The sequence below is a fragment of the Penicillium chermesinum genome (genome assembly GCF_028974085.1).
Source record: "Penicillium chermesinum strain IBT 19713 chromosome Unknown utg000003l:1.0-5111272.0:1.0-5115320.0, whole genome shotgun sequence".
NCBI classification, from domain to species: Eukaryota; Fungi; Ascomycota; class Eurotiomycetes; order Eurotiales; family Aspergillaceae; genus Penicillium; species Penicillium chermesinum.
In genome coordinates, this window is record NW_026695313.1 from 4,916,927 (window position 1) to 4,944,499 (window position 27,573).

A 27,573-nucleotide genomic window follows, 5' to 3' on the forward strand; every position below is an offset into this window, starting at 1 on the left:
AGCATGGGACGCTTTGAATTTTTTGGTACCAGTCGGGAATTCTACCCTTGAGTGACTATGTACATATTGTTGGCCCTGCGCATGTATTTCGGCCCTGAAGGGAGAATGTCCGTACCTAATACTATCTATACCTTCCTCCCCGTTGAAGCGGCACTGTCCGAGCGACGCAGGTGAGCGCTGTTCGTAGAACATTGTTGCTGCCTGATCGGGAAAACCGTACTTCCGTCCCGAGTGTGGCTATGCGCATATGCCAACCAGCTCAGTGTTTGAGATGTGACCAGGCAAACGAAGAAAAAGAAAAAAAGGGCCGGTGAGCAAAAACACATACAACAGTCAGGATTCCCATGTGGTCACCCACCATAGTACTAACTGACCGGCGTGTGGCTTAAGTACGGCTGAGCGGACGGGAAGCCCTGTTCTCCACACCCTATGGTCGTATGTGCTAGATACGTCCCTGAGCTGCATTTTATAACGATGGTAGCTAGGAGAAGTGGATAGGTTGGACATTCCAATTCCCATTAAGATGTCTCGGGTGGGCAAGGTGAGCGTGTTATAGAGAGGGTGAGGGCCTGGTGATGAGGGGCTGAGATTCAGTCTACAACGCACAAACTCAGCTGAGAATCTGTTTTATGCATCGTTGACTCGATCTTCCGCTCTTAGTCCAATGTTTCTGATCGATATATATCTTTCATGCTTTTACAGTTGGGTTCAAAGTATATGTGATCTGGGCTGATAAGGGATCCAAATTTAGCTTCGACTATTTTCACTGACCCTTTCCGAAATTCAGTCCATGAAATTGAGGGCTTGCGTGTGCACTAGTATCATCAGCACGCAGCTCCAAAGTGCTGGGGATCATAATGGGTACTAGTAGTATTTCAGTCATTTGGAAGGGGCAATGTGGATATCATAATGAACAAACAGTACGTTTAAGATAGCCCAAGTGGCCAAAGGGGGTTTTCGTGGCATACGCTCGCGTCGTAGGATAATAAGCGCTTCCTTGAAAAGATTCATGGATCATGAAGGGAAAGCAATTTTGGGCTATATACTTATCACCCATGTTGGCACGTAGCAAGCCAGGAGGCAAAATGCTCAAGATAGATGTGTAGGTGTTCTATTTCCAAGTTTCCTGACTAGTACTCAGTAAAATGGTTATGTGATAACGGTGCTAAATGTGGCGCTCTTTTAGCACGAGCAGACAAGTTCCGGCGAAAAAGCGAATATTTGGCTTAATCATGATAATTAGGAATATCCTGCGATGAGCAAAAATTACACGCTCTAGTTTTTATCCTCGTTCTTCAGACCCAGAATCCTCTCACGTCCTGCCTTCAGCATGTTGTGGAGCTGTTCCTCGGAGCGACCAGTCTCAGGAATCGTCAAGCCCTTCTGCACCGCGGGCCGCTGCTGGATCTCATCTCGCCATTTCTTCAGGGCCGGGAATTCCGACAGATCAAACTCGAGAAGGAGCGTGCCGCCACGTACCCAGGTGAAGTTCGCGATATCGGCAATCGTGTACTTATTGCCGGCGAGATAAGGGCTCTCCTTCAACTGGGATTCGAGGACTCCATACAGTCGCTTGGTCTCATCGATATACCGCTCGATGCCGTAGTCTGAGCGGACGGGAGCAAAGAAGCTGAATACGTTCGCTTGGCCTGTTAGAGACATTAGGGTCAGCCCGAGGACTCTGTAGCTTAAGATAAGTCATGGATCATCAGAGATGGCGTACTCTGCATAGGTCCAAGGCCGCCCATCTGGAACATTAACCAGGAGATCTGCTCGGTATGCTCTGGAGTGCCGGGCGCGTAACTGATCTTGCGCTCGGTGTCGTACTTGTCGACGAGATAGAGCATGATAGACCCACTTTCAAATACGCGCTGCGATCCATCGAGCATGGCAGGAATACGGCCATTGGGATTTATTTTCAGGAACCAGCTGGATATCGAGTTAGTACGCCATCAAGATCACTGTTCAACGTCGAGGACTGTACTCCTTCTTCTGGGTGTTTTTTGTAATATCGACTGTTTCAGCCTTGTAAGGTAAACCGAGCTCTTCCAGGGTAATTGAAGCTTTGGTGCCGTTCGGCGTCAGGAAAGTATAGAGTGTGATGTCAGACATGGCGGTGGTAAAAGGCGCACGGAAGGGATGTAAGAGTCGAAGGAATTGCGAGCTCGTTCTTAGTGTGCTACGAAGAGTGCGAGAAATCATAGTTATCAGTTAGTCGGGGTTTATATGTACCAAAAGGTGCTCGGAGCCTCGGTCTTTCGATCCAAAAGCTGCTCGGAGCTTCGGTCTTTGGATCCGCATCAATCCGAGCTTACGACCCCGTTTAGCGTCCGGGGTGCCGCTCTCCATAACAACTAGCCAAGCTTTCTTATCAGCTTGAGCAAGCTAGAATCCTTTCAGATTACTACGCGTCCGGTTCCAATGTCTTCCTCATTGCTTAGTAATCATGCAACGGGGTGGATAGTTAACTAGTTAACTACAGGAATTACTTAGGTTCCCCGCTTCCGCGTTCCAGACAACGCGCTACATTTTTGACCAAATCTGCACAGGATCAGAACATTCAATTTTGAGAATCAGTATGCCATTAGGTATTTTTCCTGATTGATGAAAGATGGTCAGGATTTGGTCCTGCAGAATCGCCCAAGGGCGAATGAGCGAACTCGAAGCTCGCAAGGGCACACCCATGGTTCCAAAGTCTAAGGTCAAGAGCTCGTTGGTCCTGTCCTATATTATGAAATGACACGTTCGGGGGCATTTGCCCAATAAATGCAAGATACATTAGCTCTAGACACCTAATTGGCGTTGCACGGGGAAGCTGGAAACTTACCGGGGCAACTTGCGTAGACCTCGCCACGACCCGCGGGTCTACCCAAACGGGGTACCCATTACCCATTTCTTGGCGGGTAATGGGTAGGGTTTGCCTACCCGCGTGCGGGTAGTGGGAAGCTGGTTAATACCCATGGGTATTTTCTGGGTACCCGCGGGTAGTCAAACAATACAAACAGGTGGGACCCCGTGACTTGTATATTTTATGCATATTCGAGCTGTAATTTTGAGTATTTCATATACAACTACCAGTCAAGATTCAAGAGATTTCTCAGTATTAAAGAGGTTAAAACAAGGTCAATTTGATTCTATAGCTAATACTCAATAAACTGATCATCATCCCGTCTCCGCTTCCGACTTCTACCTGAAATCCGTTGTTGAGTCTCTGGGAGAGGATTTGTAGCTTCATCGTCAGATAAAGCTTCATGAGAAGGGCCCTGGGTAGTATCTGGCTCTTGTATGACCTCTATATCCTCCTCTTCATTATCACTGATAGGATCAATATCCTGTAGTGACTGAGGACTTTTCTCTTCTCTCTCTGTCTCAATCTCCCCACTTGTAAGATACTCCTTCTTAAGAGTAAGGTTGTCATCTTCAAGCTCAAATTTTGTTGCGAACCTATACATCATGAGCTCCTGGATAGTTTCAGATCTTAGAGAGCCTCGACGGTAATGACAGATGTCCCGAGCAGAGTTAAAGAGACGCTCAACCCCTGCACCTGTAGCAGGAATTGTAAGAATATCCCGTGCAAGGCTTGCGAGAGCAGGAAATTCATGTTGATGGTCTTTCCAGAACGCTCGAATGGTTACTCCAGTGATAGTACCTAATATTTATTAATAAAACACACAATAAACCAAGATAATACTGACCAGATTCAAGATATCTTGAAAGCTCATCCCGCTCAGTTAAGCTTGTTTGCTGAGATTCAGACTCTCTAAGCATCCGTTCAAGATCAAACTCCGAGGTCTGTGTTGTGGATATATGAGACTCTAGTAATGTCTGGTTCTGTAACAGACGTTGCTTATAAGACTCAAAGTAATCCACAAAGCTTTGGCGATATCGATCACGCCACTCATCGCCCCAATCTTTTCCTAGAAAAAACTGGAGCTTATTCTGCGGTGCAAGCATTGTTCCAATAGCAAAGAGGTCTCCAGGAACGCCATCTGTCTTGCTATAATATTGGGAAAGCTTTGTCTTCGCCACATAAAGCGCATTTAGCATCATCTTCTTCCAAGGTACCTTTTTGTATCTAAGCTGGTTGATCGACTTCTCAAGATGATCAAAAAGCTTATTATAGATACCAAAGATCAGATGTATGGTAACATCCTTTGTTTTCGAAAGCGCATTCGTGAATTGGAAGAAAGGTTGAGTGATATAAAGGAGGTAGTCGATCTGACGCCATTGCTCTTGATCAAGCTTCAAATGCGAATGTCCATATTTAGTACAGAACTCGTCAAAGACAGACTGTAATCGCTTGGCACGTCGGAGCATAAGAAAGGTCGAGTTCCAGCGTGTTCGAACATCTTGAATTGGCACAAGAGGTATTGAGGTTGTTTGAAGCTTAGAAAACAGCTCGAGACGTTGAGGGCTAGCATTGATAAAAACAGCTAAGCCTCGTATCTATATATAATTAAATAAGTTGATAGTTTTTATATCTGAAGAGATAAACTTACCTTATTCAGTGTGTCAACAATCTCTCGTTTTTGTTGCCTTGAGCGGATCAATTGATCTTGGGTTTCAGACCACTGCATTTCAGCTATATTGTTCTTTGGATTTGCCTTCATTTGCCCAAGAAGCTGCTTCAGACTAAGTTGAATGACGTGGGCTAGACAGGGAACCTTGATGATCGTAGTATGATCGCTAATCTCAAGAGACTGGATAGAATCCTGGATACTCGACATCATAGTGCTATTATTTGATGCATTATCAGTAGTAATTGCAAGCACTCTGTCTGTGATCTGGTGTTTTTGAAGAAGTTCAAGAAGGACAGCACTTAGATTGACACCCGAGTGTGTTCCATGAAGTGGTTCAAAGCCAAGCAGTATCTCCCGATAGTTCCAATCTTCATCAAGAAAATAACCAGTTACTGCCATAAATGCTTGCTGGAATGGAGATGTCCAGCAATCAAGGGCAATTGATAGCTTACCATCTTTAGGTAGCTTTTGGAGGATAGTATTCTGGTACTCAGTGATCGTGCCTTGAAGTCGACGTCGAACTGTTTTCGCAGATGGGATTTGTGGACGCATTGGGGCACGGGAGGCCATGTAAATCAACTGATGAAAGTCGGGGTGTTCGAGGATTTGGAATGGTAGCCGGGAATCAGTAATGAAACGAAGTAAACTTGCTTCCCAAGCCTCTTGAGTAAAACTGAGACTATCTGAAGCTGGTGTAGCCTATATTAGAAAGATATTAGTAAAAAGATATCATAATATAAGATAAAATTACCTCGTGGAAAAATTGTTTGATATTATGCCCATTTGTGCCACGACACCCAATCCCTTTCAAATGCTTGATCATCGCTGTGGTCCCATTCCCATGTTGTTGTGGATGATCGAGCACCTTCTTGCATCGTTTACACATAACCTTGGGCATTCCGTCGCTCGCTTTTGCTACCTGGTCAAAGTGCTTCCACACATCAGATTGCTGTCGAGCATCCCACCGTATCGGCTTTTTTTGTCCAAAGTCTGTCTGAAGCCACCAATTCACAAAATCGTCTTTTGTCATGTTGGAATAAACAAGGTATGCCGAAGTTCGGTCAGGACAGATACGTTCAAGGGAGGGAGGTATAGGGGCCACACGGGATGGATAAATGAAATCCGAATTGGCGATTGATTGTGATGTTTGTTGGTTAAACGAAGGGTTAGAGGTAAGGTCGTCGGGTTGAATAACCTGAAGGTTATCTGGATTGTCAGTATTATATAAAGATGATGCATACACATCAGAGAACTGGGAGAATTGAGACATTATGGCAAGGGAAACAAGACCAGGCTAGTTACCCCTAATCACATAACGAAGTAAGTACTTACTATAGTAAATTTTGCGACTGATAGACTTAGAGACTTTAGCCCCCTTTTTTTGATAACTTGCGAATAAATGACCCACTATATCTATGATATATATTCTAATTGGTTGAACTCATGGGTTATTCGTGGGTAGATGGGTAGCCCGTGGGTAACCCGCGGGTAACCCACGGGTTACCCACGGGCTACCCATCTCACTTTAACCCCTTTTTTCATATTCAAGTGCCATTGTTTTCAAGATAGATACCACTGTTCAAGGCTGTTGTACACTTAATATATACAATTTTGTTAAAGCAAAGCTCATATTTAAATGGAAATAACGTATATAATTCGATTTGTCGAACAGCTAATCAGTTTCACTGATATAAGAGTATATAAAAGGGGTATGATTGTGTTGTCAGGAAGATACACTTACTCCCTTGTAGTGTAAATATATATTTTCAACAGTTGACAATATATAATCCACAATACTACCTACAACCATCTACCATAAGGTTTAATCTATTAAATATAGATACAAACCACTATTACCAGAGCTACTAATAACGCTTTTCAACTTCAATACTTAATTTACGTAGTCAATGTGGTTGTATCGCTTCATAAACTAGAGGCTAACCAGAACAGCTGTTAAAAACTGTAATTTACTTGGGTGAGTAAGCGATTTTATACAGCTTGGCATGTCCAAAAAGGGGTAATTATGCATTTTTGGGTAATTCGTGGGTAACCCGCGGGTACCCCATGGTCTACACTGGGTAGACGGGGATGGGTAATGGGTAGGACTTGCCTACCCGTCCCACGGAACTGGAACCAAAATCCCTACCCGTGGAAGTTCCATGGCGAGGTCTAAACTTGCGACAGCCGGCAAGTGCCGAGATGCAAGGAATCCACGAAGTCATGATGGTCAGCAATCTTTGAATCGGAAGGACAAGCGTCATTGAAAAGGCCGGCAATATTCACTTCGGCAGCATCATAGTATGTCAAAAGCGTCAAGGCCATGAGGTGCACGGAGTACTACCCCAGGTATTATGAGCCGCATCGGGTAGACCACCGGGGTAATCTCCACACGGTCGGCAGAGCCCACGAGATCAAACGGGATCAGGAACCCCCGGCCTTCCTAAATCCGGCACTGTATGCCTTCCAGTGTATCCAATGAGGGAGTTCAAGGGATGAATGGTGACCTGAATGGGTATCGGTATCGCTGCGCTCAAGGCCCGGTTTGGGATTTGAGTTACTTTAGCCACGAGGGGGGTCCGAGATCCGGCCAGGACCATGACCCCAAGGCCGAGAATCCGGGGGTCGCCGCTCGATGGAGGAAATGGTACCGTTCCGAAGAAGGTCGGCCTGGTCCTGAATCTAAAGCACCAGATCTGGTCAATGTGGCCGAGCCAATCCCCAATCCCGCTTTTATAACTCCGTCCCCAAGGCAAGCCAAGCCCGAGAACTGGTGATAGGGTCAGACCATCGCCAAGGGATGCAGACGATGAGACGATGCCCCAAAAAGGATTACGCGCACCCGCTAGCGCAGGGTACACCCGGGTATAGATGGCTCGACCGCACTCTGGGGGGCTCATTGTGGGCAGCTGGGGCCGAATCCGAAGAGGCAAATGTCGAGACCGGTTCTATCTGCGAGTCTTGCACCCGAATGCCCTTGCCTAGAAGCAACGGTGGTGTGAAAGGCAAATCAGATCGACGGATCCGACCCCAAGCTTGATTCCGCGTGGCGTAAAAATACTGGGACGCACGGCACAGAAGTTGCTGGAAGCGGTTGGTCCCAAGCCACCAAATCAGCCCGGGATACAAACTTAGCCGAGAGGAATGGAACAACGCACAAAGTAGGAGTCTCGGGCGTCTTTTCAACCACTTGCAAATTGACTCGTCTACGGAGTTGCCGCGGAAGTAATGTCACTGGCTGACTCGAAGGAGAATTGCTGGAAGCTTTCGGGCTTCCCCGTGGAATTTCCCTCTTCGCGCCCCCACGGGGTTCAGCGAGAAAATGAGGAAAGTGGAGCCCTTCCTACGCAGGTTGACCGCAAAAGTTATGTTAGCGTGATACTTTTGTCCCCACTATATGACTAATATACTGCCACTCTTTTTTTTTCAACTAATTGTATTTAAACCACTAAAATACACAAAAAAAATTACCATTCAATAAGGCGTATATCCTCCTTGTGCGTCAATAACAGCTTGACAGCGCTCCTGCATTAGATCAATTTGTTGATCCAAATAACTTATAGGCAGCGCATCCCAGGCAGCTCGAACAGCCTCACGAAGCTGATCATAAGATAACTTGCGATCGTAATCTTTTAAATATCGATCACCAATCCAATCCTTCATCCAATCCCAAACCTGTTCAATTGGATTTAAATCTGGCGAGTATGGTGGCCAATTAAGAGGAAATATCCCACGACTGTGTAATTCCTCGATTGTCAATTTATTTCGATGTGAAGGTGCACCATCTTGCATCAAGATTAGATGGTCACCAAGATGCTCACGAGCCATTTTAACCATCCCGTCAATTAAAGGCACAATTCGCTCAATATATCGAGCGCTTGTAATAGTACCCCATTCTTTTTCCCAGAATAAACAAGGGCCTTTTTCGTTACCGAAAATAGAACCCCAAAACATCCAACCAGATGGACGAGAGATACGAGTTCGTACACAAGTATCATCAAATTCCTCGCCAGCTTTGTGTGTAACATAGATTCGTCGATGATAGATTGATGTAACCCAAGTTTCATCAGTCCATAAGATCTTTTTCCACTGTTCACGCGTCCAATTAACATGTTCCAATGCCCATGCTAAACGGAGTGATCGTGTACGATCAGTCAAAGGAGGCTTTCGAAGTGCCTTACATCGATGATATCCACGTCTAGCAAGAGCTCTCCGTAAAGTCTCAACATTGACAGAGAGTTCTAACTCTTCGATAACTCTCAAATAAGACATCCGTCGTCTTGCTTTTGAAGATGTGATAAACTCAATTATCTCATCTAATTGCTCTTCTGATAGCTTACGACGTCGACCGGAAGCCTTTCGTGGTGTAGGCCTCTCATCTGTACAGGCTTTTTGAACCTGACGTTGAGTAAGGTGCAATTCGGAGGCAATTTGGGCATAAGTACGTCCCTGATCGCGTAAAACACGCGCTGCAATACGTTGATCACGAGTAGCTTTATGAGTAGGGGTTCGAGGAGCCTCCATAATAGAAGATATATGGAGAAAAAGAAAGAGAAATGAAAAAAAGGGGCATTGAAATGGGGTGTATTAGGCTAGCCCTAATTTAGAAGGCGGTTGGGATGAAATATTAGTCATATGATAAGGGGTGAAGTATCACGCTAACATAACTTTTGCGGTCAACCTGCGTAATTAAAGTTGACGAAACACCGTCTTCTCCTCGACACACCGTAGTAGATATGAGACCCACTTGCTCAACCCCAGCAACCCCAGCCTACCCCAACTCAGACTTTCCACGCTTTTCTTTGATCCTGGGGATCGCGCGTCCTACTGCGGGGATCGCATGACCTGAACCCCAGACGACACTCCCCGCTTTAGGAAGAAGACTAATTGCTGCGCCATTTTCGCACTTACAGTCATGGCTGCTCTTGGATTAGCTCTATCCCACCGTCCCACCCTATTGGAAAATGGAGTGAGCCACTGCGAATTTTGATGGACTCAGGCTGTGGGATAATTCCCGGCTGCAGTATTTTAAAAGGGTCATGTCGCCCACCACTTGCCTCATTATGCTCTTTCTTTTCTGGTGTCATCAGTCTCCTTCATTGCCGGCCTGTTCCTATACAGGAAGACAGGGCTTTTTCTTTGTGTGCGCTGGGTAGATTACGCAGTGCTCTATTTGCCCCGTATTTGCCGCTTCCACAACACTCCGCACTAGGTCAACACTGCTTTCAAAGATGGAGAAAGATACTGTATCTCATGTTGATGATCCCGAACGGTTGGTACCCTTCATACCGGCATAGAGATTTGAACTAACTGTATGAGATGCAGCGTCAGCGGGGACCAGAGTGCCGCCGAGAAAGGCCATCTTGAACAAATCAACTTGAACAACAACATTTCGGCTAAGTAAGTTTCACTTTCAGCTCGAATTTCTCTCTTGGCCTGTCTGACCACGATGGCAACTTAGGATCAAGAATCCCCCTAGCCGACTTGACTCAAGCCCAGGTCATCCGCGATGTGGAAGCATTTGCACAAGAATACAATGTGACCGAGATTCTACCCGATTTGAAGAAGGGAGCGTTAGTGGCTCGCGATCCCACCGAGTTCGAACACGTATCCGACTTGACCGAGGCCGAGGTGACTGCGCTCCATGATGAAGTCAACCATAAGTGGCGCCAGCCGAGGGCTCTCTACTTTACGATTATCCTGTGCTCCATTGGAGCTGCTGTGCAGTAGGTTTCAGTCGTAGCCTTCTTTCTCGGAGAATTATTACCTAACTGTGTGCAGAGGATGGGATCAGACTGGGTCCAATGGCGCGAACCTTTCCTTCCCGGACGCCTTTGGGATCCCTGAATCAGCGAGTATCCGAAACCAGTGGCTCGTTGGAGTCGTCAATGCAGCGCCGTATCTTGCCAGTGCCGGATTGGGATGCTGGCTGTCAGATCCTTTCAACCGCCTCTTCGGGCGCCGTACGGTCATCTTCATCTCTGCTATTTTCTGTGTCATTGCCCCCATTGGCTCTGCTTGTACGCAAAACTGGCCCCAACTCTTTGTGACTCGTCTACTCCTGGGACTGGGAATGGGGCTCAAGGCTTCCACAATTCCCATCTACTGTGCAGAGAACACTCCAGCTGTGATCAGAGGAGGGCTTGTGATGTCATGGCAGCTCTGGACTGCTTTCGGCATCTTCCTTGGATTCTGTGCGAACTTGGCTGTGAAGGACACCGGAGCTCTCTCATGGCGCCTTCAGCTTGGGTCTGCTTTCATCCCTGCTGTTCCTCTTTTGATCGGCGTCTATTTCTGCCCCGAGTCTCCTCGTTGGCACATTAGGCGTGGAGAGATGGGTAAAGCGTATAAAAGTCTCCTTCGACTCCGCAACACTCCTTTGCAAGCTGCTCGGGATCTCTACTATATCCACGCCCAGATCCGAATCGAGCAGGATATCATTGGAGATAGCAATTATTTGACTCGCTTCATTGAGTTGTTTACCATCCCCCGTGTTCGCAGAGCTACCCTCGCTTCATTCACAGTGATGATCGCCCAGCAGATGTGTGGAAGTAAGCGTTTATTCCCCGATCCCAAGGGTGCAACCCGCTAACATTCGATAGTCAATATCATTGCGTTCTACAGTTCAACGGTCTTTCAGAACGCGGGCGCTTCTACCACAGGGGCGCGTTTTGCGTCCTGGGGATTTGGCCTTGTGAACTTTCTTTTTGCTTTCCCTGCCGTCTGGACTATCGATACCTGGGGTCGTCGATCACTGCTTCTATTCACCTTCCCTCAAATGGCATGGACCTTGCTCGCCGCTGGGTTCTGTTTCTATGTTCCTGGCACTAACGGAGGCCATCTGGGATCGATTGCGCTCTTTATTTTCCTATTCGCGGCATTCTACTCCCCGGAGAAGGACCTGTCCCGTTCACGTACTCTGCCGAAGTATTCCCACTGTCGCATCGTGGTAAGCCCTCGCTCGCGTCTCGAAAGGAGTGCCTTTCTTCCGTACTAATTCTTCCTTTTCTTCTTTTTCTAGAGGTTGGCATGTCATGGGCCGTTGCAACCTGCCTTGGTTGGGCAGCTGTGCTGTCGATTACATTCCCCCGTATGTTGGTGGCGATGACGCCCACTGGAGCATTTGGCTTCTATGCGTAAGTGATGCATGATCATGGACCCTGTCAGAAGGCTTGGCGCTAATCACGAGAATAGTGGCTTGAACGTGACTGCATTTGTCATGATCTTCCTTTGGGTTCCCGAGACCAAGCAACGAACTTTGGAAGAGCTGGACTATATTTTTGCAGTTCCTACCCGGGTTCACATGCATTACCAGGTTTTCAAGGTGCTCCCCTGGTGGTTCAAGCGCTATATTTTCCGCCAAAATGTTGAGTTGGAACCTTTGTACAAGTTGGACCACTTGGCTGGCGGCGGTGAATCCACTGTGGAAGCTCACTCTCGAGTGGAACTGCCAGAGAAAGTGAGCTTGTAAATCCCCGGCTGACATGTGACATGGGGTGGGTTGAATGATTTGGATGATCTTGTCTTTCAGAAAATTAGTATTTGATATGAGCCACGCGCGATGATGCATTCACCCATATCTGCGATCTAGAGCTTTGTAGAGATCTCCTTCCACCGTTCCCACGAAAGCCTGCCAACCCCACATGATCCATGGTAGACGAGTCAGGCGATGTGGGTACAAGCTTGTCCGGCGAGAATCACCGACATCTGAGGTCAAGTGAATAAGTTGAATCTTCTCTTAGCTCGCAGAAGATCAGAATGCATCAGACAGCGGGCTTCAGTTTCAGTTCAAATGTGACCGGAACACTCACCGTAGAGCGTATCACAATCCAACATTAAGGTGTATCACGTGAGGTTGGTGGGAACGGGATGTTTGTGCTTGGTTCACACATCCGCCCCTCATCTCTACCCAAATCAAGGTTGCTTCTTCCCTTTCCCAGTTCTTCTTCATGGACGTACTGAAGATTACCTGTGCATTTTGACCTGCGTGTGCTCCAAAATTGAGAGGTAAGCTTAACCGTGAAGGTTGGCGCCAAATCCTGCTGGACTCGGGTTTCCCCACCAGGGAAAGCCCCAGTCCCCAGCCTCTGCTCTATATCTAGCAGGGGAGAGCACGAGCAGGTCACTGGGGGCCTCAAACTCAGTCTTGACTTCAATCCTGATCCTGACCACTTTCGATAGCTCACGCTCACTTCTGGTGGGTCTGCGAGAAGAAAACCAGATCCTCCGACTCTTAAATTGATCTCGCTGCCCGGGAGACGGAAACTCTTTTCTCGCTCTCGCGGGGCTCAACGTTTTTCCTCCTCTCTACGCGATCCACCTCGACGCGCTCCACATTGACCTTTTCGTATTGTATCTTCTTCGTGCCGAAATGCCTTGCTTCAAAGGCCTCGCCGTGAGCATCCATACTCCGGATGGACCAATCCCCGAGTACTCCATTCAGCGCCAGTCGCGCGCCTCCCGCATAGGCTGCTTCATCCCCGTCCCTCCCCCCCTAAAGTCCCTGACTCTGCCAGCGGTAAACCGGAACAATCCACCTTTGCCATTTCCATCACCCTCCTCAATCCCGGACAAGATGTCCCCTACTCCACCCCCAAGCCGACAGCCGACGAGCCTTCTCCCAAGCCAAAAGTCGTTGGAGGGCTGCCCGGCAAAACAAGCGAGCGCGGTCAATACTCGGGCGCAGTCGCCCCGTACCAAGCCCTAACCAACTCTCCTAACGAAACCGTCGCCGCCTACATCTACTTCGATGGAAGACAAAAGGAGGAGGTAGCCACGCTGCTGCGCAGGGGCGAGGAGACATGGGTGAATTCCCGATGGGTCAGCGTTCCCAGCTCCGAGGAGGCGGCATCGCCGAACGAGAATTTCTGTTCCGCGAAGTGGGACTAGAGCGGTGGCTGAACGGTCTCGACTTGGAGGGCAAAGATGCCGCGGCGAAGATCGAACGCCGACGACAGAAGGTGGAGAAGCGTCGCGCAAAACGCTTGGCGGAAGGCACGAATATGGAAGAAGACATGAGTGCTATGGAGCTGGAAGCCAAGACGGCGAAACCAAAGAATATCATGCGATACGGCAACGATGCGAAAGCACCCCTGGAAAATGTTTCCGACGACGATTTGTCCTCCGATTCTGATGATGACGACCCCATTCCTGAGACTGCGGGCCAGATCAAGGTGGCGCTTTTCCGTGTGTTGGCTTCTGGGGAGATCAAGCGGGGTGAATATTCGCCGCAGTTCGACGCGCATGATGACGACGAAGAGGGTGGACAGGGTAACAGCGGCGGGGACGCCGATGTCGATCATACGACAAGCTTCGCAAAGCCGAAGTCTCTAGATCCCAAGTCCATCAGCACGCAGACGGTAACCGGCATCGATCCCACCGATAAGCCGTATGCGATATTCACCTTCATGTATCGCGGTGAACGTGAGTTCTCCCATCTCGGTGAGGTTATTTCCACATGGCTGACTGGTATCTCGTCCAAGGGCAATTGCAGAAGATGGGTATCCTGAAGGACTCAAAGTCACAAGATACGCCAGCTGCAAAGAGAAAATCCCTACAAGCTGACTTGGCTAGCCTCGGTCCGCTAAAACCCGGAGGAACAGTCGGATTCATGAATTTCCGAGAGAGCAACTCCGGCCGCAAGCAGACGAAGGGCGAGGATGATATGGATAGCGATGACGATGACACAGACAACCCTATCCTTAGCAAGGCTGACGATGAAGAGACGAAGGATGACAACCGCTTTTTGTCCCCGGACGACATCAAACGTGAGGGTGAACTTGAAGAAGGTGTCAGGAAGATTCGCGTAAGTAGAACCTAATACCTACGGCACACCCCAGAATGAGACTGGATGTGCTAACGAACCCCCCCCCTAGCTCAAGCGTCAGCACTCTGCAGAGCCGGGCGGCAGCAGTGTTGAAAGCCCTAACAGCCCCTCAGCGTCGGGCACCACACCCCCTGCACCGGAACGTGCTACTACCCCACCAAAGAAGACCACCTCGACTGCCGGGCCATCGGAGCTTTCCCAACCACCCCCGGAAACCACCGAGAGCTTCATCGGCAGCCCATTGAAGAAGCAACGCGCGAGTGTCTCTATGGCGGATGAAAACGCCCTCCGGCGCCGAATTGCTGAGTCATCTGGTCGAATCAACGAGGTCCTTGGCAACAGCACCAACGATTCTAAGAACGCCAGTGCAGGCGCCTTCGGCACGAATGTCAACAATCAGCCAATTATCAAGACCGAGGATGAAGATGAGGAGCTGTGAACATACCTGACAAACTGTTCTGTTGTCAACAGCAAGCGGACAGGCTTTAGATAGAAACTTTCCCGTGATGGAACAAGATTTAAAGCCTCACGGGGCTGGCCTAGCGTCTTTCGCTTCCTAGTCCGCGTGCCTCTTCTAATAATCGTCCATTTGAAACAACTTACGCCGTTATGCCCAATCAATACTACAGGAAGCATGGGGAAGGGAACTACATTTGCTGCGTCGCGGAGGGCGGCTTGTTCATAACGCTGGGATGTAGCCTCCAGTAAAAAAATGCATTCAAATTCGCTCGAAAAGTTCGATCTCCTTATTTCACTGGTCGTATTGCATCGTGCTCGTTCCCTGTTACTGTAAAGAGCTACTCCGTGGCCTGAGATACTAGTAGACGCGTTATAGTCGTAGGCCAGAACAAGACATAGTCCCAAGGTTAACCCTGGAGGTTGCCTATGTAACCATTGCTTAGTGCTAAGAGAGCAGAAACCCGTTCAGTCACTCAAACTTTGGTGCAAGTCTTCCGTGAATACTGGAAGAACTTGATGATATTGATTTAAATTTAGTGGCCATCATCCAAAAGCAATATCTATCACTACTGCTTCTGATGCTGTGCTCAAGATCATTCTTAGCTAAGCGCAGCTCATCTCCGAGTGTAATACCTTCAAGCATCCTTGCTAGTGGGGTTTTCTCCCTTATGAAACCATTAAACTTGTACGGATGTGGTGACCACAGAGACTCCGACTGTGAAGTGCGATGTTGTTGCCACCAGTCAAATGTTATGCTATTAAGAATGCTGCAGTGGTCATCTGCTATGGCGATTCCAGATTCTGGGAATATTAATATATTTGCTGGCGAGATATAAATACAAGTGCTTGGCTAGGTATGCTTTGTTCTTTCGAGGCTCTGAGCCAACGCCGCCCATGCTATAAAAAACTTAGTGGTCGTGGGCTTGGATCCAACATGGCAAGGCATCTTTTGCCCGCAGCAACACTCAAGCAACAGCAGGATCCTGCCCATTGCCAGAGCGCACAGGAATGAGATAGGGCAAGATCCGTATGTGATCTCATCTTGTGGGTCTGGTAGGGCGTTTGCTCTATCCGAGCTATCGCTCTTCGGGCCTAATGTAAACAGCCCTAGGTCGTTTTTGGTCAATTATAAACATTAGCACATGCATGACAATAGCGTTCTGTTTGCGTTGAGCCCTGCCTTGAACCCTAACTTGCTCAGGGCCATGCCCAAGCTTTTTTAAGCTAGGCCAAGCTCTTTCTAAGCTAGCCCAATTCGGAAATATGGAGGTATGCCCTTGTCCCCTACTCTGGGGTATGTAGTGAAGCTCTCCCAACACCAGTTCTCTTCTTCCTTTCCTTCTCTGCAACTTTTGCATGCTCTCAAGCCTTTTAAGCCTTCACACCCAGCTTCCAATCGTACTTCCTTCCACTGCAGCTGCTTGTGTGATCAATCCACTTGCCCTCAAGCTTCTTCTCAACAAGCTCCTCTGCTCACGGGATTTCGTTCTTCATTTTGCCCTCGACCAAGCCTTCCTTAGTGGAAGCTTCCACTCGGCTGAGGTGCTTTTGCGTGCTCCCTGTACTCAACCAAACCCCAAATCGCGGAAAATCGTCACAACCAGCCTCCCAATCCTTTATCAGACTTCCCTGAAAAATCCTCGCAATGGACTGGTCCACCGAATACATGGGCCTCAGTTCCCAGTTTAACTTCGCCATGAACACTTTCCCGGGGCCCCCTCTTACTTCTGGTCCGGCAGCCCACCACACAGACCCCTCCATGGGAAATTGGAGCTCTCCCTTGGAGCAGAACCAGCTTTTTGAGAATGGCATAGCTGTCGACCCTGCCGCCAATGCCACCACCACTTCCATGTGGGATTCAAGCCCCTTCATGGGAAATAGTCGACCCGACCAGTCCGCTCTCGCCGCCGCTGCCACTCCTCATGCAGCCACCTCCGTGGGGTATTGGGACCCCTCCATGGAGTCGACCTCAACATTCGCCGCTTCTACCATCTCGCCTACTTCCATCACTACCCACGCGGCCGCCGCGACCACCATGGGGGCTTGGGCACCCTCCATGGTCTCCAGTCGCGAGTCCGTAAACCGATGGAATCAGGCCATTGCACCCGCCAAGCAAGGCAACTCTTTCCCGGGCTCCATGTGGGCACCTCACCCCTCCGTGGAGTTCAGTCCCTCGCGCATGGCCGATTGCCATGCGGCGGCTGATCGCACCGTCTACGGCTTTGTGGATCTCAGCAACGACCTGGCGGACGCGGCCGCCGCCCGGGGTGCCGGGGTCCCCCAAACCCCCTCTTGCGCAAGCTCGCCCCGGTACAGCACTGTATCCTGGGTTGATGCTTCGCCCTCGGCGGGTAGCTCTCCGCAGTCAGGCGGTTCAAGCCCCCGAAAGCGCGCTCGGCAGTCGCCGTGTCGCCGCCGCAGCTCGGGAAGAGGGGCCCTCCGGAGCCCCTCCCAAAGAGCTGGGGGGAGTTGAGTCGCTGGGACTCGCTCATGTTTGAGGCTCGGATCCTGGGTAGAACCTGGGCCGACATCGCAGAGCTCCGTACCCGCGAGGGTCGCAAGATGACGGCGAGCAGCTGCCGTACCCGCGTTACCCGGATCGAAGAGAAGCTCGGGGACTGGCCAGGGCGCAGGCTGCCGTAGGGCTGTGGCCGGTGGATGGGGGGCGTTATATGATAGAAGCGTTATATGATAGAAGCGTAATAAGCGTTACTTTCTTATATTTTTAGTATTTCTTTCTACGCGTTTCGAACTTTTATTTGTGGGGCCTTCACTCTTGTATTATTAGTAGCTTGTAGATAGATTAGAGTAGGCTCAATGAAGCCTCTCTCTGGCCTCATATCCTCTGCCTTGGAATCTGGTTCGCTTGTCGTTTTATTAACCTTCGTATGTAATCATCTTTTATAGTTCTGCGGAAGCCAATCACTATCCACGTAATCCCGCTGATGCCCCTTCCCCTGCAATGCAACCTCCACCTTCCCCGCGTTCGTATCGATTGAGTCGAGCGTTGGCTTTCTAAAACTAGCTATAAGTAGTGGCTATCGCTCTTAGATTCTGATCTTCTGAAGTTCTTGAGCTCGCTCTTAGTCAGGTTTGTTGATATTACAGCGGTTTCTTTGACATCTGGACCTCCCCCACCAGCCCCGCCATAATGAAAGAACCTCAGCCCCCACCTGCATCAGAGATCCTCTCGTCGAAGCCCTTCCAAAGGCGAACGAGGTTTCTCGTCATCGGTGCAGGCTCTAGAGGAAATGCCTATGCCCGTGCCGTCACCACCACGACGCCCGGCACAATCCACGCCGTAGCAGAGCCACGTGCCTTCAAGCGCACCGAGTTCGGCCGCAACTACATTTGGGGCAACGATGGTGTTCCAATCCGAAGGCCAAGAATTCAACGACTGGCGTGAGTGGCTAAAATGGGAGGTCGCTCGAAGAGACCGTGTATCCAAACACAGTGAACCCGCCAGTGACCTCGCTGCACCAGCCAGCGAGCCCGTCGCAGGCGTCGATGGCGTCTTCATCTGCACCCTCGACGAAACTCATGTGGAAATCATCCAAGCCATCGCTCCTCTCAAACTCCACATCCTCTGCGAGAAACCTCTCGCCCTGTCCCTCACAGACTGTCTGACTGTCTACCGCGCCCTCCAGCCCCCCTCTGGGAGCGGCGTCCTCCCATCCCCTCCCACAATCTTCTCCATAGGCCACGTCCTGCGCTACAGCCCCCACAACATCAAGCTCCGGAAACTCCTCCTTGAAGATCGGGTCATCGGCGACATTGTCTCGCTCGAGCACACCGAGCCCGTCGGCTGGTGGCACTTCTCGCACAGCTACGTCCGCGGCAACTGGCGCCGCGCCACACCCGCGGGCGATGGGTCTCTGCTCACGAAATCCTGCCACGATATCGACTTTGTCCTCTGGCTGCTCTGCTCGCCTGCCTCCGCGGAGAACGCCCGCGTGAGCGGCCAGAAACCGCATTTCCCGCGCTCGATCTCGTCGGCGGGCTCGTTAACGCAGTTCCGTCCTGCGAGGAAGCCTGCCGCTGCGGGGGCGGCGACGAACTGTCTTTCTTGTCCTGCAGAGCGGGAGTGCAGTTATTCTGCGGTGCGGATTTACAAAGATCGGCACTTGGACCGGGGCATCGCGGGTGGCCGGTTGACATTGTTTCGCCGGATATCGAGGATGTGTTCCGGGCTCATGGGGCGAAGGCAGCGGAGAAGAGGCTGATGGAGAGATTGGGGGAGGATTATGACGAAAGCCTTCCGGATGAGGAGGTGGCCGCGAGACCGTGGTATGGACGGTGCGTCTTCGAGGCGGATAATACGGTGTGTGATGACCAGGTTGTTACGATGGCGTGGGATGATGAAGGAGTTGCGCCGCATCGGGTGGCGAAGACGGCTACCTTTCATATGGTTGCGCCTACGGAGAAGCAATGTGAGCGGCGGGGGCGAGTGTATGGCACGACGGGCGAGATCGAGTATGATAGTACAACTATTTCCATTTACGATTTTGCGTCGGAGAAGACGACCAAGATCGTCATTGAGAAGCCGCCGCCGGAGAGGGCGGAGTCTCATGGCGGAGGAGATTATGGGCTGGCGGGACAGTATGTTGCGGCTGTTGAAGCGGTGGTCAATGAAGGGTTGGACGTTGAGACCGCGCAGGCACGCTTTATCGGGTGTACTCTGGAGGAGGCTGTTCAGAGTCATGCTGTTGTCTTTGCGGCGGAAGAGGCACGACGGGAGGAACGTGTTGTACGGTGGGGCGAGTGGTGGGAGGAGAAGAAGAGCCTTTCCAGTAATTTGGCTTGAGGAAGAATTCATGCATTATCGGATATCATGTTGAGTCATGTCCTTTATGTTCCGTCACGGGCAGTTCCTCATATGCAGAAGATATCATAACACGACTAGAAGATGCGGACTGGTGCAATCGAGGTCGAAAGCCCCCTCTCCCAGGACTCGCAGTCTACTGAGACTTTTGGCAATCCTTCCCTGCAGCTGACCGCTTTATATTTTAATGAAGAGAAGACTGGCCCTGGCGAGTCTAGAAGTTTGTTGAAGTATGGCCCGCTGAAATCGCCAAGATGCAACTGATGGACAAGGAACTAGGCTGATGAAGTAAGTTTCTCAATGTACTTTCTTGACCCGCAAATGGGAATAACATTACATCAAACGAAACAAAAGACCAGTCATCCTTATTCCAAGTTTACTTCCAGGGTTTTCTTGCCTTGGTCACTAGAACGTTGACAACTTTCCACCCGACGCTTCAAATTGCACTGTGGAGAATTCCCTCGCACCGCAACTTCGGAATCGCCAGCTGATGCGTCCACTCATTACACTTCATGATTGGCCGTCGTTCTTCGCCCGGCCCGTAAAGATCTCCGTTCTGCTTCGTCCAAGTAAGCTGATATTCCGCTTAGCTGGATCCTTGCTCCAGAAGTCAAGCCCCTGCTGTTTGGTTGGTGTGGGCAAGGCTTCCAAGATCCTCGTAATTCTCGGATAATCGGCTTTGTGAATCCATCCCACCTGTTCGGTTCTGTGAAAATACCGGTCTGCTCCAGGAACATAGTCCTCTTTCACTTCGAACCGCATGCCGGCGCGGGCGATGATGTCGCCAGTGACGTTGAATAGGTCGCCTAGGCCGATCTCCGGGTCTCTTTCAACGAAGATCCCTGTGTGGTATCGCTTGGCAGGGTCTAGATGGTCGTGGGCTACTGTATCGAACTCGGGTGTGAAGACTCGGTCCCCTCCGTGACTGCGGGGAGAGGGTGTGGTTCTAGGTGTCGCTCCAGGGGCTTCCCTGGGCGCTGGAACTGTATCCCCCTTCATGACCATATCATGGACCCTTCCCGGGAGCTGAGAGGATGTGCTATTCTTGAGGCTATTGCAGATGCCGCTCTATAATGCCGGGATGATGTGGAGGGTGCCACAGCGGGTGCGGCCGCGGGTGCCGCTCTGTACACAGTATGCTACTGCAGGTACTAAAGCGGGTGCCACCGCTGGTACTGCCGGAGGTGCTCCCGGCCTGGGCGCTGGAAGGGCATTGCGCTGCCTTTTGTGGATTCGTACTTGCTAAACATTTTTGCATCCAGCTGAGGCTATGATGAGAGAGTCGTGTGCATGAGGAAACCGGTATATCTGGAGTCTTAAGACCCTGAATAGATCGACGTTCCTACTTTGTCATGGAAGTATATACTCGGGCATGATCTTTGAACGTGAGGCGTTTCAAGGATCATCCCGCACGTGCCAGCTGAGAAATTAGCAAGCTGAATTAAGCAATTGGAGGACCTCTTGCAGAGAATCCCTTTGTTATCAGTATAGCCCGCGGGGCCGCCATAGCCAGTTGGTTAGAAAAATTTAGCGCTGACGACTGTTCTACTCCAGATTCGTCGTATCAGCGGATACCCAATGGCAATCATCCAGCGGACCCTAAGATTTGGTATATTTATTCCGTTTACATCGGAAGAAGCCCAGAGATGTCTTTCATTGATTTACTTCCATTTTAATCCATTATACATATTGTAGCGAAGTATTATGGCGTCATGAATACTCTGGCGAACCGAAGATTCGTGGCGCATCCTCAGGAAAAGCACGGAATGAGAAACGGTTACACGCTTTGCAATACTGGAGAGCCAGGAGAATCGTGGCATAGTTATTTGCTATCTATTTCATAAGCTTCCACTGCGTTCGTCCCTCATAACACATTCTCACGTCAAGAAGACCGTGGTCCCATCCAGCGGGCCACGCATCAGAAAGAGGCACCGGCCTAGGTCTTGACATCAGGATCCTCACGGCCGATATACTCCTTGAACTTAAGGAGGTTCAGTGCCAGAGAGATATTGTCACGGAGGTACTCTTGGGCACCCAGGCCGAACTTGGAGCTGTCGCTCTCGTAGCGCTCGACGTACAAGCGGATGGTGGCGCCACTGCTGCCAGTACCCGAGAGACGGACGACGATACGGCTGCCGTCGTCGAACTTGGCGTAGAGACCCTGGTTCTTGGAAACACCACCGTCGAGGTCGGTGTAAGAGAAGTTGCCCGCATCGGTGACCTTACGGCTGCCAATAGAGCTGCCGACGAAGGTGCTTTGAGAAACCAGGTCCGCAAGAGTGCCGACAACCTTGTTAGCGCCTTCGCTGTCAACATTCTCGTAGTCGTACCGAGTGAAGAAGGTACGGCCATAGGTCTTCCAGAAGTCATTCTGGATCGAGGCAATGCTGGGGGTCTCATTGGGCTTCTCCTTCGCAACACCGGCAATAATGTTGAGCCAGGCAACGATAGCCCACACACCGTCCTTCTCACGGATGTGGTTGCTGCCGGTGCCGAAACTCTCCTCACCACAGATGGAGATCTTCTTGTTGTCGAACAAGTTGCAGAAGAACTTCCAGCCAGTGGGGACCTCGTAGCTCTGAAGGCCTTGCGCCTTGGCGACACGATCGACGGCACCGGAGGTGGGCATGGAGCGGGCAAGGCCGTACACACCCTGCTTTTGGAACCAGGGGATCAGCTTGGCATGGTGGGCAATAATGGCCAAACTGTCACCGGGGGAGACAAATGTGTTGGCACCGTAGATCATGTTACGGTCACCGTCCCCGTCACTGGCGGCACCGAAGTGAATACCGTTCTTGTCGACAGCCTCGACGAGCTCGTGAGCATACACCAAGTTGGGGTCAGGGTGACCGCCGCCAAAGTCCGGCTTAGGCACGCAGTTTTGGGTGCTGCTGGCCGGTAGTCCGAGCTCATTGACGAAGATGTCCACGCCATAGGGGCCAGTCACACCGTGCATGCCATCGAAGAGAATCTTGAAGTCTTTGTGGGTTTTGAGGAAGTCCTTGATCAAGTCGAAGTCAAAGATCTCCTTCAGCATGTTCACATAGTCGGCAGTGGAGTGGACCACCTCGACTTCGAGGGGACCATAGGTCTTGGTGCCGATGGTGGTGGTGTCGATGTCGGGGATTTCGAGATAATTGTAAGAGGTCAGGGACTTGGAGAACTCATAGATCTTGTTGGTAACGCCCTCGGGGGCGGGAGCGCCGTTGGCCAAGTTGTACTTGATACCGAAGTCGTTGTCGGGACCTTACACATGCAGTTAGCGATTGCACCCACATGGTTGATTCAGTTCTAGCCTAAGGCTCCACTCACCACCAGGGTTGTGACTAGCGGTCAGCAAGATACCGCCAGTGGCCTTGCGAACCCGGATCAGGTTGCTAGCAGCGGGGGTGCTGAGAATGCCATTCTGTCCCACCAGGAGCTTCTTGACACCGTAGGCGGCACTGATCTTAGCGATCTTGGAGATCACCTCAGGGTTGTAGTACCGGCCATCACCACCAATAACAAGGAAAGAGTCTTTGACACCCTCGGGGATGGAGAGGAGAATGCTGGTAATAAAGGACTCGGAGTAGTTGGGCTGCTGGAAGACCTTGACCTTCTTGCGGAGACCAGAGCTAGCGGATTGTCAATAACAAGAGCTACCAATTCACTCAATGGAGAAGAACACTTACGTGCCCGGCTTCTGGTCAGTGAAGGGCTGGATCGAGACAGTCTGGACCGACATCGTGACTTTGGGTTTGGAGAGAGAGAAAAAAGGAGGCAAGTTGACCGACAGCAGAAACAAAGAGGGGCTGCCGTCATGTGTTGATCATCCATCCCACTTTCGCCTTCCCAACGCCTGCACGTGCGGAGACCAGTTGCAGCCCGCTTCAATTGGCGGATCACTTTCCAAAATAATCCAAAACGGCACTACATGCTATGTAAATCTATGATAATTGACCTGCTTAACCGGAGGACAGCTCCGTTGTGTGATTTACTTCTTTTCGTGCTGATCCTACGGGGGGAACATTCTACAGACGGGCCGGCGGGGCACCGAGCTTCCCCCCAACGAGTCAAAAGGTGTCTAGGTCTCAGTTCCTGTGAAACAACGAAAATTTCTCCATTGATTTCATGATCCCATGTAGACGTATTTTAAGCTCTCGACATGCGTCCTAGCCAAACAGCTTCTCCCGGTAAAAGCGCATTTCGGCAATACTGTCCAGAATGTCGTCGCGGGCCAGATGCACCCCTCGTTTCGGTGGGGCATGGGCGAGCAACTCTTCGCTTCCCCAGCGACGCACTGCTTCCTTGATGGTGCTCACATCTAGGATCCGGTAATGCAAATGCTCGATGACCTTTGCATAAGGACCGCGAACTAGAAAGGCCTTGTCGGCATGGACACTATTGCCGGCCAGCAGGGCAGAACGAGGTGCAGGGACGTGGCGTTGAATGTACGCAAGGAGCGAGTCGGCGGCTGCAGTGGGCGTTGTGGTCGACGCGCGCACAGCGTCGGTGAGGCCCGTGCGGCCGTGGGTGTCGATGCACCAGGGATTCATGGCATCGAGGGTGGAGTCCGGGTGGTGAATCACCGTCTCGAAGCCTTGAGGCTCCAGGACGTTGAGCTGGGCGTCCGTGATGAAGCAGCAGATTTGGAGTATCTGGTCCGTCTCGGCGTCCAGTCCTGTCATCTGGTTCGCAGTGAGCTTTTCGCGTTTTGGGCTGGCGTGCGCACATGTCCGAAGAATGGGACTTACCTCACAATCGATCCATACTAAGGGATCTGTTGATCGATGTAGCGACATAGTACGTTTGTTAGACAAGCTTGGTTCCTGAGTAATTCTCGTCAGTCTTGCGACCACAAGGATACTAGCCGAAGACGAGAAGCTGTGGAATCCGGACCTGGTGGAGAAAGTTACCGAGCGGAGTCCAACTGCTGGGCTTTCGCAGATTCCTAAGAACAAGAGGCCTCAGTGGCCAACAACTTCTAAGCATGAATTGCCTGATCTTTCTCGACGTGGATGTTGTCTCGAGGCGTCTAGGCGGTGGAAGTTTAGCAAGCCGGCAAGCACATTCGAAGGTTCCGATCTATGCATCTACCCTTACCTGGTATTTTACTAGATGTTGCCGTGGACAGGACAAAGTAAAACACAGACGGTGCTACGAACGTATATTGGGTATTTTTACGATCTCTGTCTAACATAGTTCGCTATTCAAAATAGAAGGAAAGGAAAAAGTGAAAGCAGGGGGTTTAATTGCGCAAAAATCATCAACTAATATTTGGGCCTCATTGTTAAGCCGTACATTCCATGACATGAATCGCATTATGTGCATCAAGAAAAGGGGTATGATATGTGGTAAAGACAGCTTCAATATGACATCAAATCATTTCAATGGGTCAGAAGACGCTAGCTAGCGCTAAGCTTGTTCACTCCCACTCCCGGTGCTGGGACGCTGAAACCAAGTGCTTGGTATCCAGCTTCCACGATTGGCCTTCTTACGAGCAGCTTCTTCTTCCTCTTCAAGACGGGCTGCATCGCTGACAAGGCGCAAAGGTCGTAATTTATTCTGTGTCATGACAGCGCCGGGGTAATTGGTCATGCCGCTACTCGAGCGAGGAGGGCTTGAGGTGTTTGTAGTCGAGGCAGTGTCGATCATATCGCTGGTCACGCTGGGGGAGCTGCTACGGCCAGCGGTATCACGGTCGGGTTGGCTCGACATTGAAGGCGCACGACTCGTGCCCGAGAAGTAGCTGTTGTTTCCGGAGAACAAGCTTTGGCGCGAGCCGGGGCCCATCGCGGTAGGGCTGATCGGCCCCCCGGAGTTGCGACCACGGTACATTTGGCTCACAACTGAGGCGGCTGCGGGATCAACCTGCTCGGATCTTGCTCGGCGGTGGCCGCCCCGCATGGATTGGCCGCGGAGAGGGATGCTAGGGGCAGTCTGTGGGTTCTCGTTGGCTGTGGCGCTGTGAGGAACTGTTGGTGGAGGCATCATGCTTGCTGGCCTCGCCCGGGGGGTGGAGCGAGGGGGGTTGGCCACCAGAGATGATCGACTTGGTTCTCTGTATAAAGCTCTGGGCGACACCGTCATCCTTCTCCGGAGGTGTGGGAGGCAACTCTTTCTCGCCAGCTGGCTTTGCCGCATTAGGATCGTCATCATCGTTCTTATCAAGAACATGCTCAAATCCATCATGCTGAAGGACACGGCTGATGATACGCTCAATGTACAGTGTGAGGGCTTTATTCTGGTCCCTGAGAGATTTCAATTCACTGTCGCCTTTTTGGCCTGCGCCGGCCTCGCCTTCCTCCTCATTCACCGACTCGAGCTCGTCGGCAAGAGATCCCACGCCACTCGTGGGTTGTTTGTCAGGTTGAGCATCCCGCATGAAGTCACCCTTAGTGAAATCTCCAGTGAGTGTCTTTTCGCTGAGAAGCAGTTGGTAGCTTTCATTGTCCTCCATAAGGCGCGCATTAGCCACACGGGCTTCTAGAAGCTCCTTCTCTAAGTCACGCTGACGACCACCGCCTGCGTTCTCCATCTCCACGAGTTTTATCTGGGATTCAGCAAGTTCCAGGCGCAAAGACTCGATCAATTTGTCTTTCTGGAGGAGTAGATTGGAGTTGTTCCGTGAAGGGCTACGCTCGAGGTGGGAGGATGGTGCGAACTGGGCATCTAGATCCGGCGAGGCTCGGTTTCGGAAACTCGCTGGGGTTTTGTTAGTTCTCGAAGTTCTGGGTACGCTGGGTGACCGGATCATACATGATCGAGAGACCTGGCTGCGATCATTCTCATTATTGAGCCGCGAATCCTTCTGCGCCAGCGATTCCTTGAGGCGCTGAATGGTCGCCTGCATCTCTTCTTCGCGGCTTGCTTGCTGTTCCTTATCTTTCAACATCGCATTTCGTTCCATTTCATGGTTCTGTTCGAGGTCACGGATCTGCCTGGCCTGGTCCCGTATCTGATTGCTAAGCGATTCGATCCGGGTATCGCGCTCATGAGCTTGGTCTTCTAGCTTGGTCTGTTCACTGACGGCTTCATCGAGGCGCATCTGTAAGACACCGAGTTGTTTCTGATATTGCTCGGAGGCGGTCTCCGCCTTCTGCAGTTGCTCACGCAGCTCTTCAATGAGCGCAGCGTTCTGAGCCCGCGCCTCCTCGTCGGAAGGGTCGTTTCCGATCCGCGGAACGTTCGACATGCTGAGATTAGAGGATCGGCCGGGCTTCCTTGCAGCAGCACGCGCAGAGACGGGAGTAGAACCTCTTAACGATGGAGAACGATTGATGCCGTTGGGCGCGGCACTGGGCGAGCGGCCATGTCCTCGTGCGGTGGACCCGTTAGTAGAGGGCGGATCTGCGGCCGATGATTTGTTGGAACCCACGGGGGTTCCAGGCTTGCGAGGTGTTGCTGACATAGTGCAAGGGTCCCGGCGCCCAATGGACTCGGGGCAGTGTATATAGAGATGCGAAGTGCTCTTGCGACAGTGTACAGTGTTCGACGAGGTAAAAGCTGTTCGTGGTGTTGAGAAAAGGGTAAAAGGAGTGTGTTAATCGGGAGCGGTCAAACTTGGGTGGATCTAGTGGAGAGTCCACGGTATGGGGTGCGGACGAGGAATGTAATAGACGCTGTCAGAGGTTGATTGAGCGCCACATGGCTAATCGGAGTCGAAGATGCATCGATGACGGGTCGTCTGAGAACAGCCGTGGAATGAGAGAAAGTATAAGGTTTATCACCGATTGCAGGGAGGGTCCTGTTGTTTTGCTTGTTTGGAATGCGGGCGAACTCCCTTACTCTGGTATTTTTAGATACCAGGCCAGCAACAGCTTTTGGGGGCGGGCTCGGGAATGGAAAGTTCAGAGTGGAAAGACTCAGTAGTGAGACGAGACTACTCTGAAATCAAGGGACTTTAGAGTCACCAAGTGCACCATTGTCTTGTAGGTATTTTGGCCAATACAAGAGGAGCCCCGGCAACG

The 27,573-nt window shown here is 50.8% G+C and overlaps 11 protein-coding genes across 11 annotated transcripts; 5 read left to right on the top strand and 6 right to left on the bottom strand.

Moving 5' to 3' along the window:
- Positions 1-1,275: 1,275 nt before the first annotated feature.
- Positions 1,276-2,112, bottom strand: N7468_004829 (glutathione S-transferase family protein; the record flags this gene model as incomplete). Its single annotated transcript, XM_058474126.1, has 3 exons — positions 1,276-1,649; positions 1,724-1,929; positions 1,985-2,112. The coding sequence occupies 3 exons, from the start codon at positions 2,110-2,112 to the stop codon at positions 1,276-1,278; spliced, it is 708 nt and encodes a 235-aa protein (XP_058333129.1).
- A 4,864-nt stretch (positions 2,113-6,976) lies between these two features.
- N7468_004830 (uncharacterized protein) lies at positions 6,977-7,294 on the top strand (the record flags this gene model as incomplete). Its single annotated transcript, XM_058474127.1, has 1 exon — positions 6,977-7,294. One exon carries the CDS (start codon positions 6,977-6,979, stop codon positions 7,292-7,294), a length of 318 nt encoding a protein of 105 aa, XP_058333130.1.
- A 697-nt stretch (positions 7,295-7,991) lies between these two features.
- On the bottom strand, positions 7,992-8,471 carry N7468_004831 (transposable element Tc1 transposase; the record flags this gene model as incomplete). Its single annotated transcript, XM_058474128.1, has 2 exons — positions 7,992-8,098; positions 8,300-8,471. The coding sequence occupies 2 exons, from the start codon at positions 8,469-8,471 to the stop codon at positions 7,992-7,994; spliced, it is 279 nt and encodes a 92-aa protein (XP_058333131.1).
- Positions 8,472-9,748: 1,277 nt separating this feature from the next.
- N7468_004832 (Major facilitator superfamily domain general substrate transporter) lies at positions 9,749-11,988 on the top strand (the record flags this gene model as incomplete). The annotated part of the gene is made up of 7 exons (XM_058474129.1): positions 9,749-9,789; positions 9,843-9,917; positions 9,986-10,243; positions 10,299-11,068; positions 11,120-11,466; positions 11,541-11,653; positions 11,712-11,988. 7 exons carry the CDS (start codon positions 9,749-9,751, stop codon positions 11,986-11,988), a joined length of 1,881 nt encoding a protein of 626 aa, XP_058333132.1.
- Positions 11,989-12,888: 900 nt separating this feature from the next.
- Positions 12,889-14,782, top strand: N7468_004833 (uncharacterized protein; the record flags this gene model as incomplete). The annotated part of the gene is given in 5 exon segments (XM_058474130.1): positions 12,889-13,016; positions 13,034-13,322; positions 13,352-13,963; positions 14,011-14,322; positions 14,393-14,782. 5 exon segments carry the CDS (start codon positions 12,889-12,891, stop codon positions 14,780-14,782), a joined length of 1,731 nt encoding a protein of 576 aa, XP_058333133.1.
- A 1,665-nt stretch (positions 14,783-16,447) lies between these two features.
- On the top strand, positions 16,448-17,445 carry N7468_004834 (uncharacterized protein; the record flags this gene model as incomplete). The annotated part of the gene is given in 2 exon segments (XM_058474131.1): positions 16,448-17,153; positions 17,168-17,445. The coding sequence occupies 2 exon segments, from the start codon at positions 16,448-16,450 to the stop codon at positions 17,443-17,445; spliced, it is 984 nt and encodes a 327-aa protein (XP_058333134.1).
- A 508-nt stretch (positions 17,446-17,953) lies between these two features.
- On the top strand, positions 17,954-19,606 carry N7468_004835 (Gfo/Idh/MocA family protein; the record flags this gene model as incomplete). The annotated part of the gene is given in 3 exon segments (XM_058474132.1): positions 17,954-18,167; positions 18,184-18,861; positions 18,882-19,606. 3 exon segments carry the CDS (start codon positions 17,954-17,956, stop codon positions 19,604-19,606), a joined length of 1,617 nt encoding a protein of 538 aa, XP_058333135.1.
- A 528-nt stretch (positions 19,607-20,134) lies between these two features.
- N7468_004836 (uncharacterized protein) lies at positions 20,135-20,623 on the bottom strand (the record flags this gene model as incomplete). Its single annotated transcript, XM_058474133.1, has 1 exon — positions 20,135-20,623. One exon carries the CDS (start codon positions 20,621-20,623, stop codon positions 20,135-20,137), a length of 489 nt encoding a protein of 162 aa, XP_058333136.1.
- Positions 20,624-21,560: 937 nt separating this feature from the next.
- On the bottom strand, positions 21,561-23,348 carry pgmA (phosphoglucomutase PGM2; the record flags this gene model as incomplete). Its single annotated transcript, XM_058474134.1, has 3 exons — positions 21,561-22,870; positions 22,937-23,238; positions 23,296-23,348. The coding sequence occupies 3 exons, from the start codon at positions 23,346-23,348 to the stop codon at positions 21,561-21,563; spliced, it is 1,665 nt and encodes a 554-aa protein (XP_058333137.1).
- A 427-nt stretch (positions 23,349-23,775) lies between these two features.
- Positions 23,776-24,405, bottom strand: N7468_004838 (oligoribonuclease; the record flags this gene model as incomplete). Its single annotated transcript, XM_058474135.1, has 2 exons — positions 23,776-24,306; positions 24,358-24,405. The coding sequence occupies 2 exons, from the start codon at positions 24,403-24,405 to the stop codon at positions 23,776-23,778; spliced, it is 579 nt and encodes a 192-aa protein (XP_058333138.1).
- Positions 24,406-25,018: 613 nt separating this feature from the next.
- Positions 25,019-27,014, bottom strand: N7468_004839 (uncharacterized protein; the record flags this gene model as incomplete). Its single annotated transcript, XM_058474136.1, has 3 exons — positions 25,019-25,578; positions 25,643-26,308; positions 26,363-27,014. 3 exons carry the CDS (start codon positions 27,012-27,014, stop codon positions 25,019-25,021), a joined length of 1,878 nt encoding a protein of 625 aa, XP_058333139.1.
- Between the last annotated feature and the right edge of the window lie 559 nt (positions 27,015-27,573).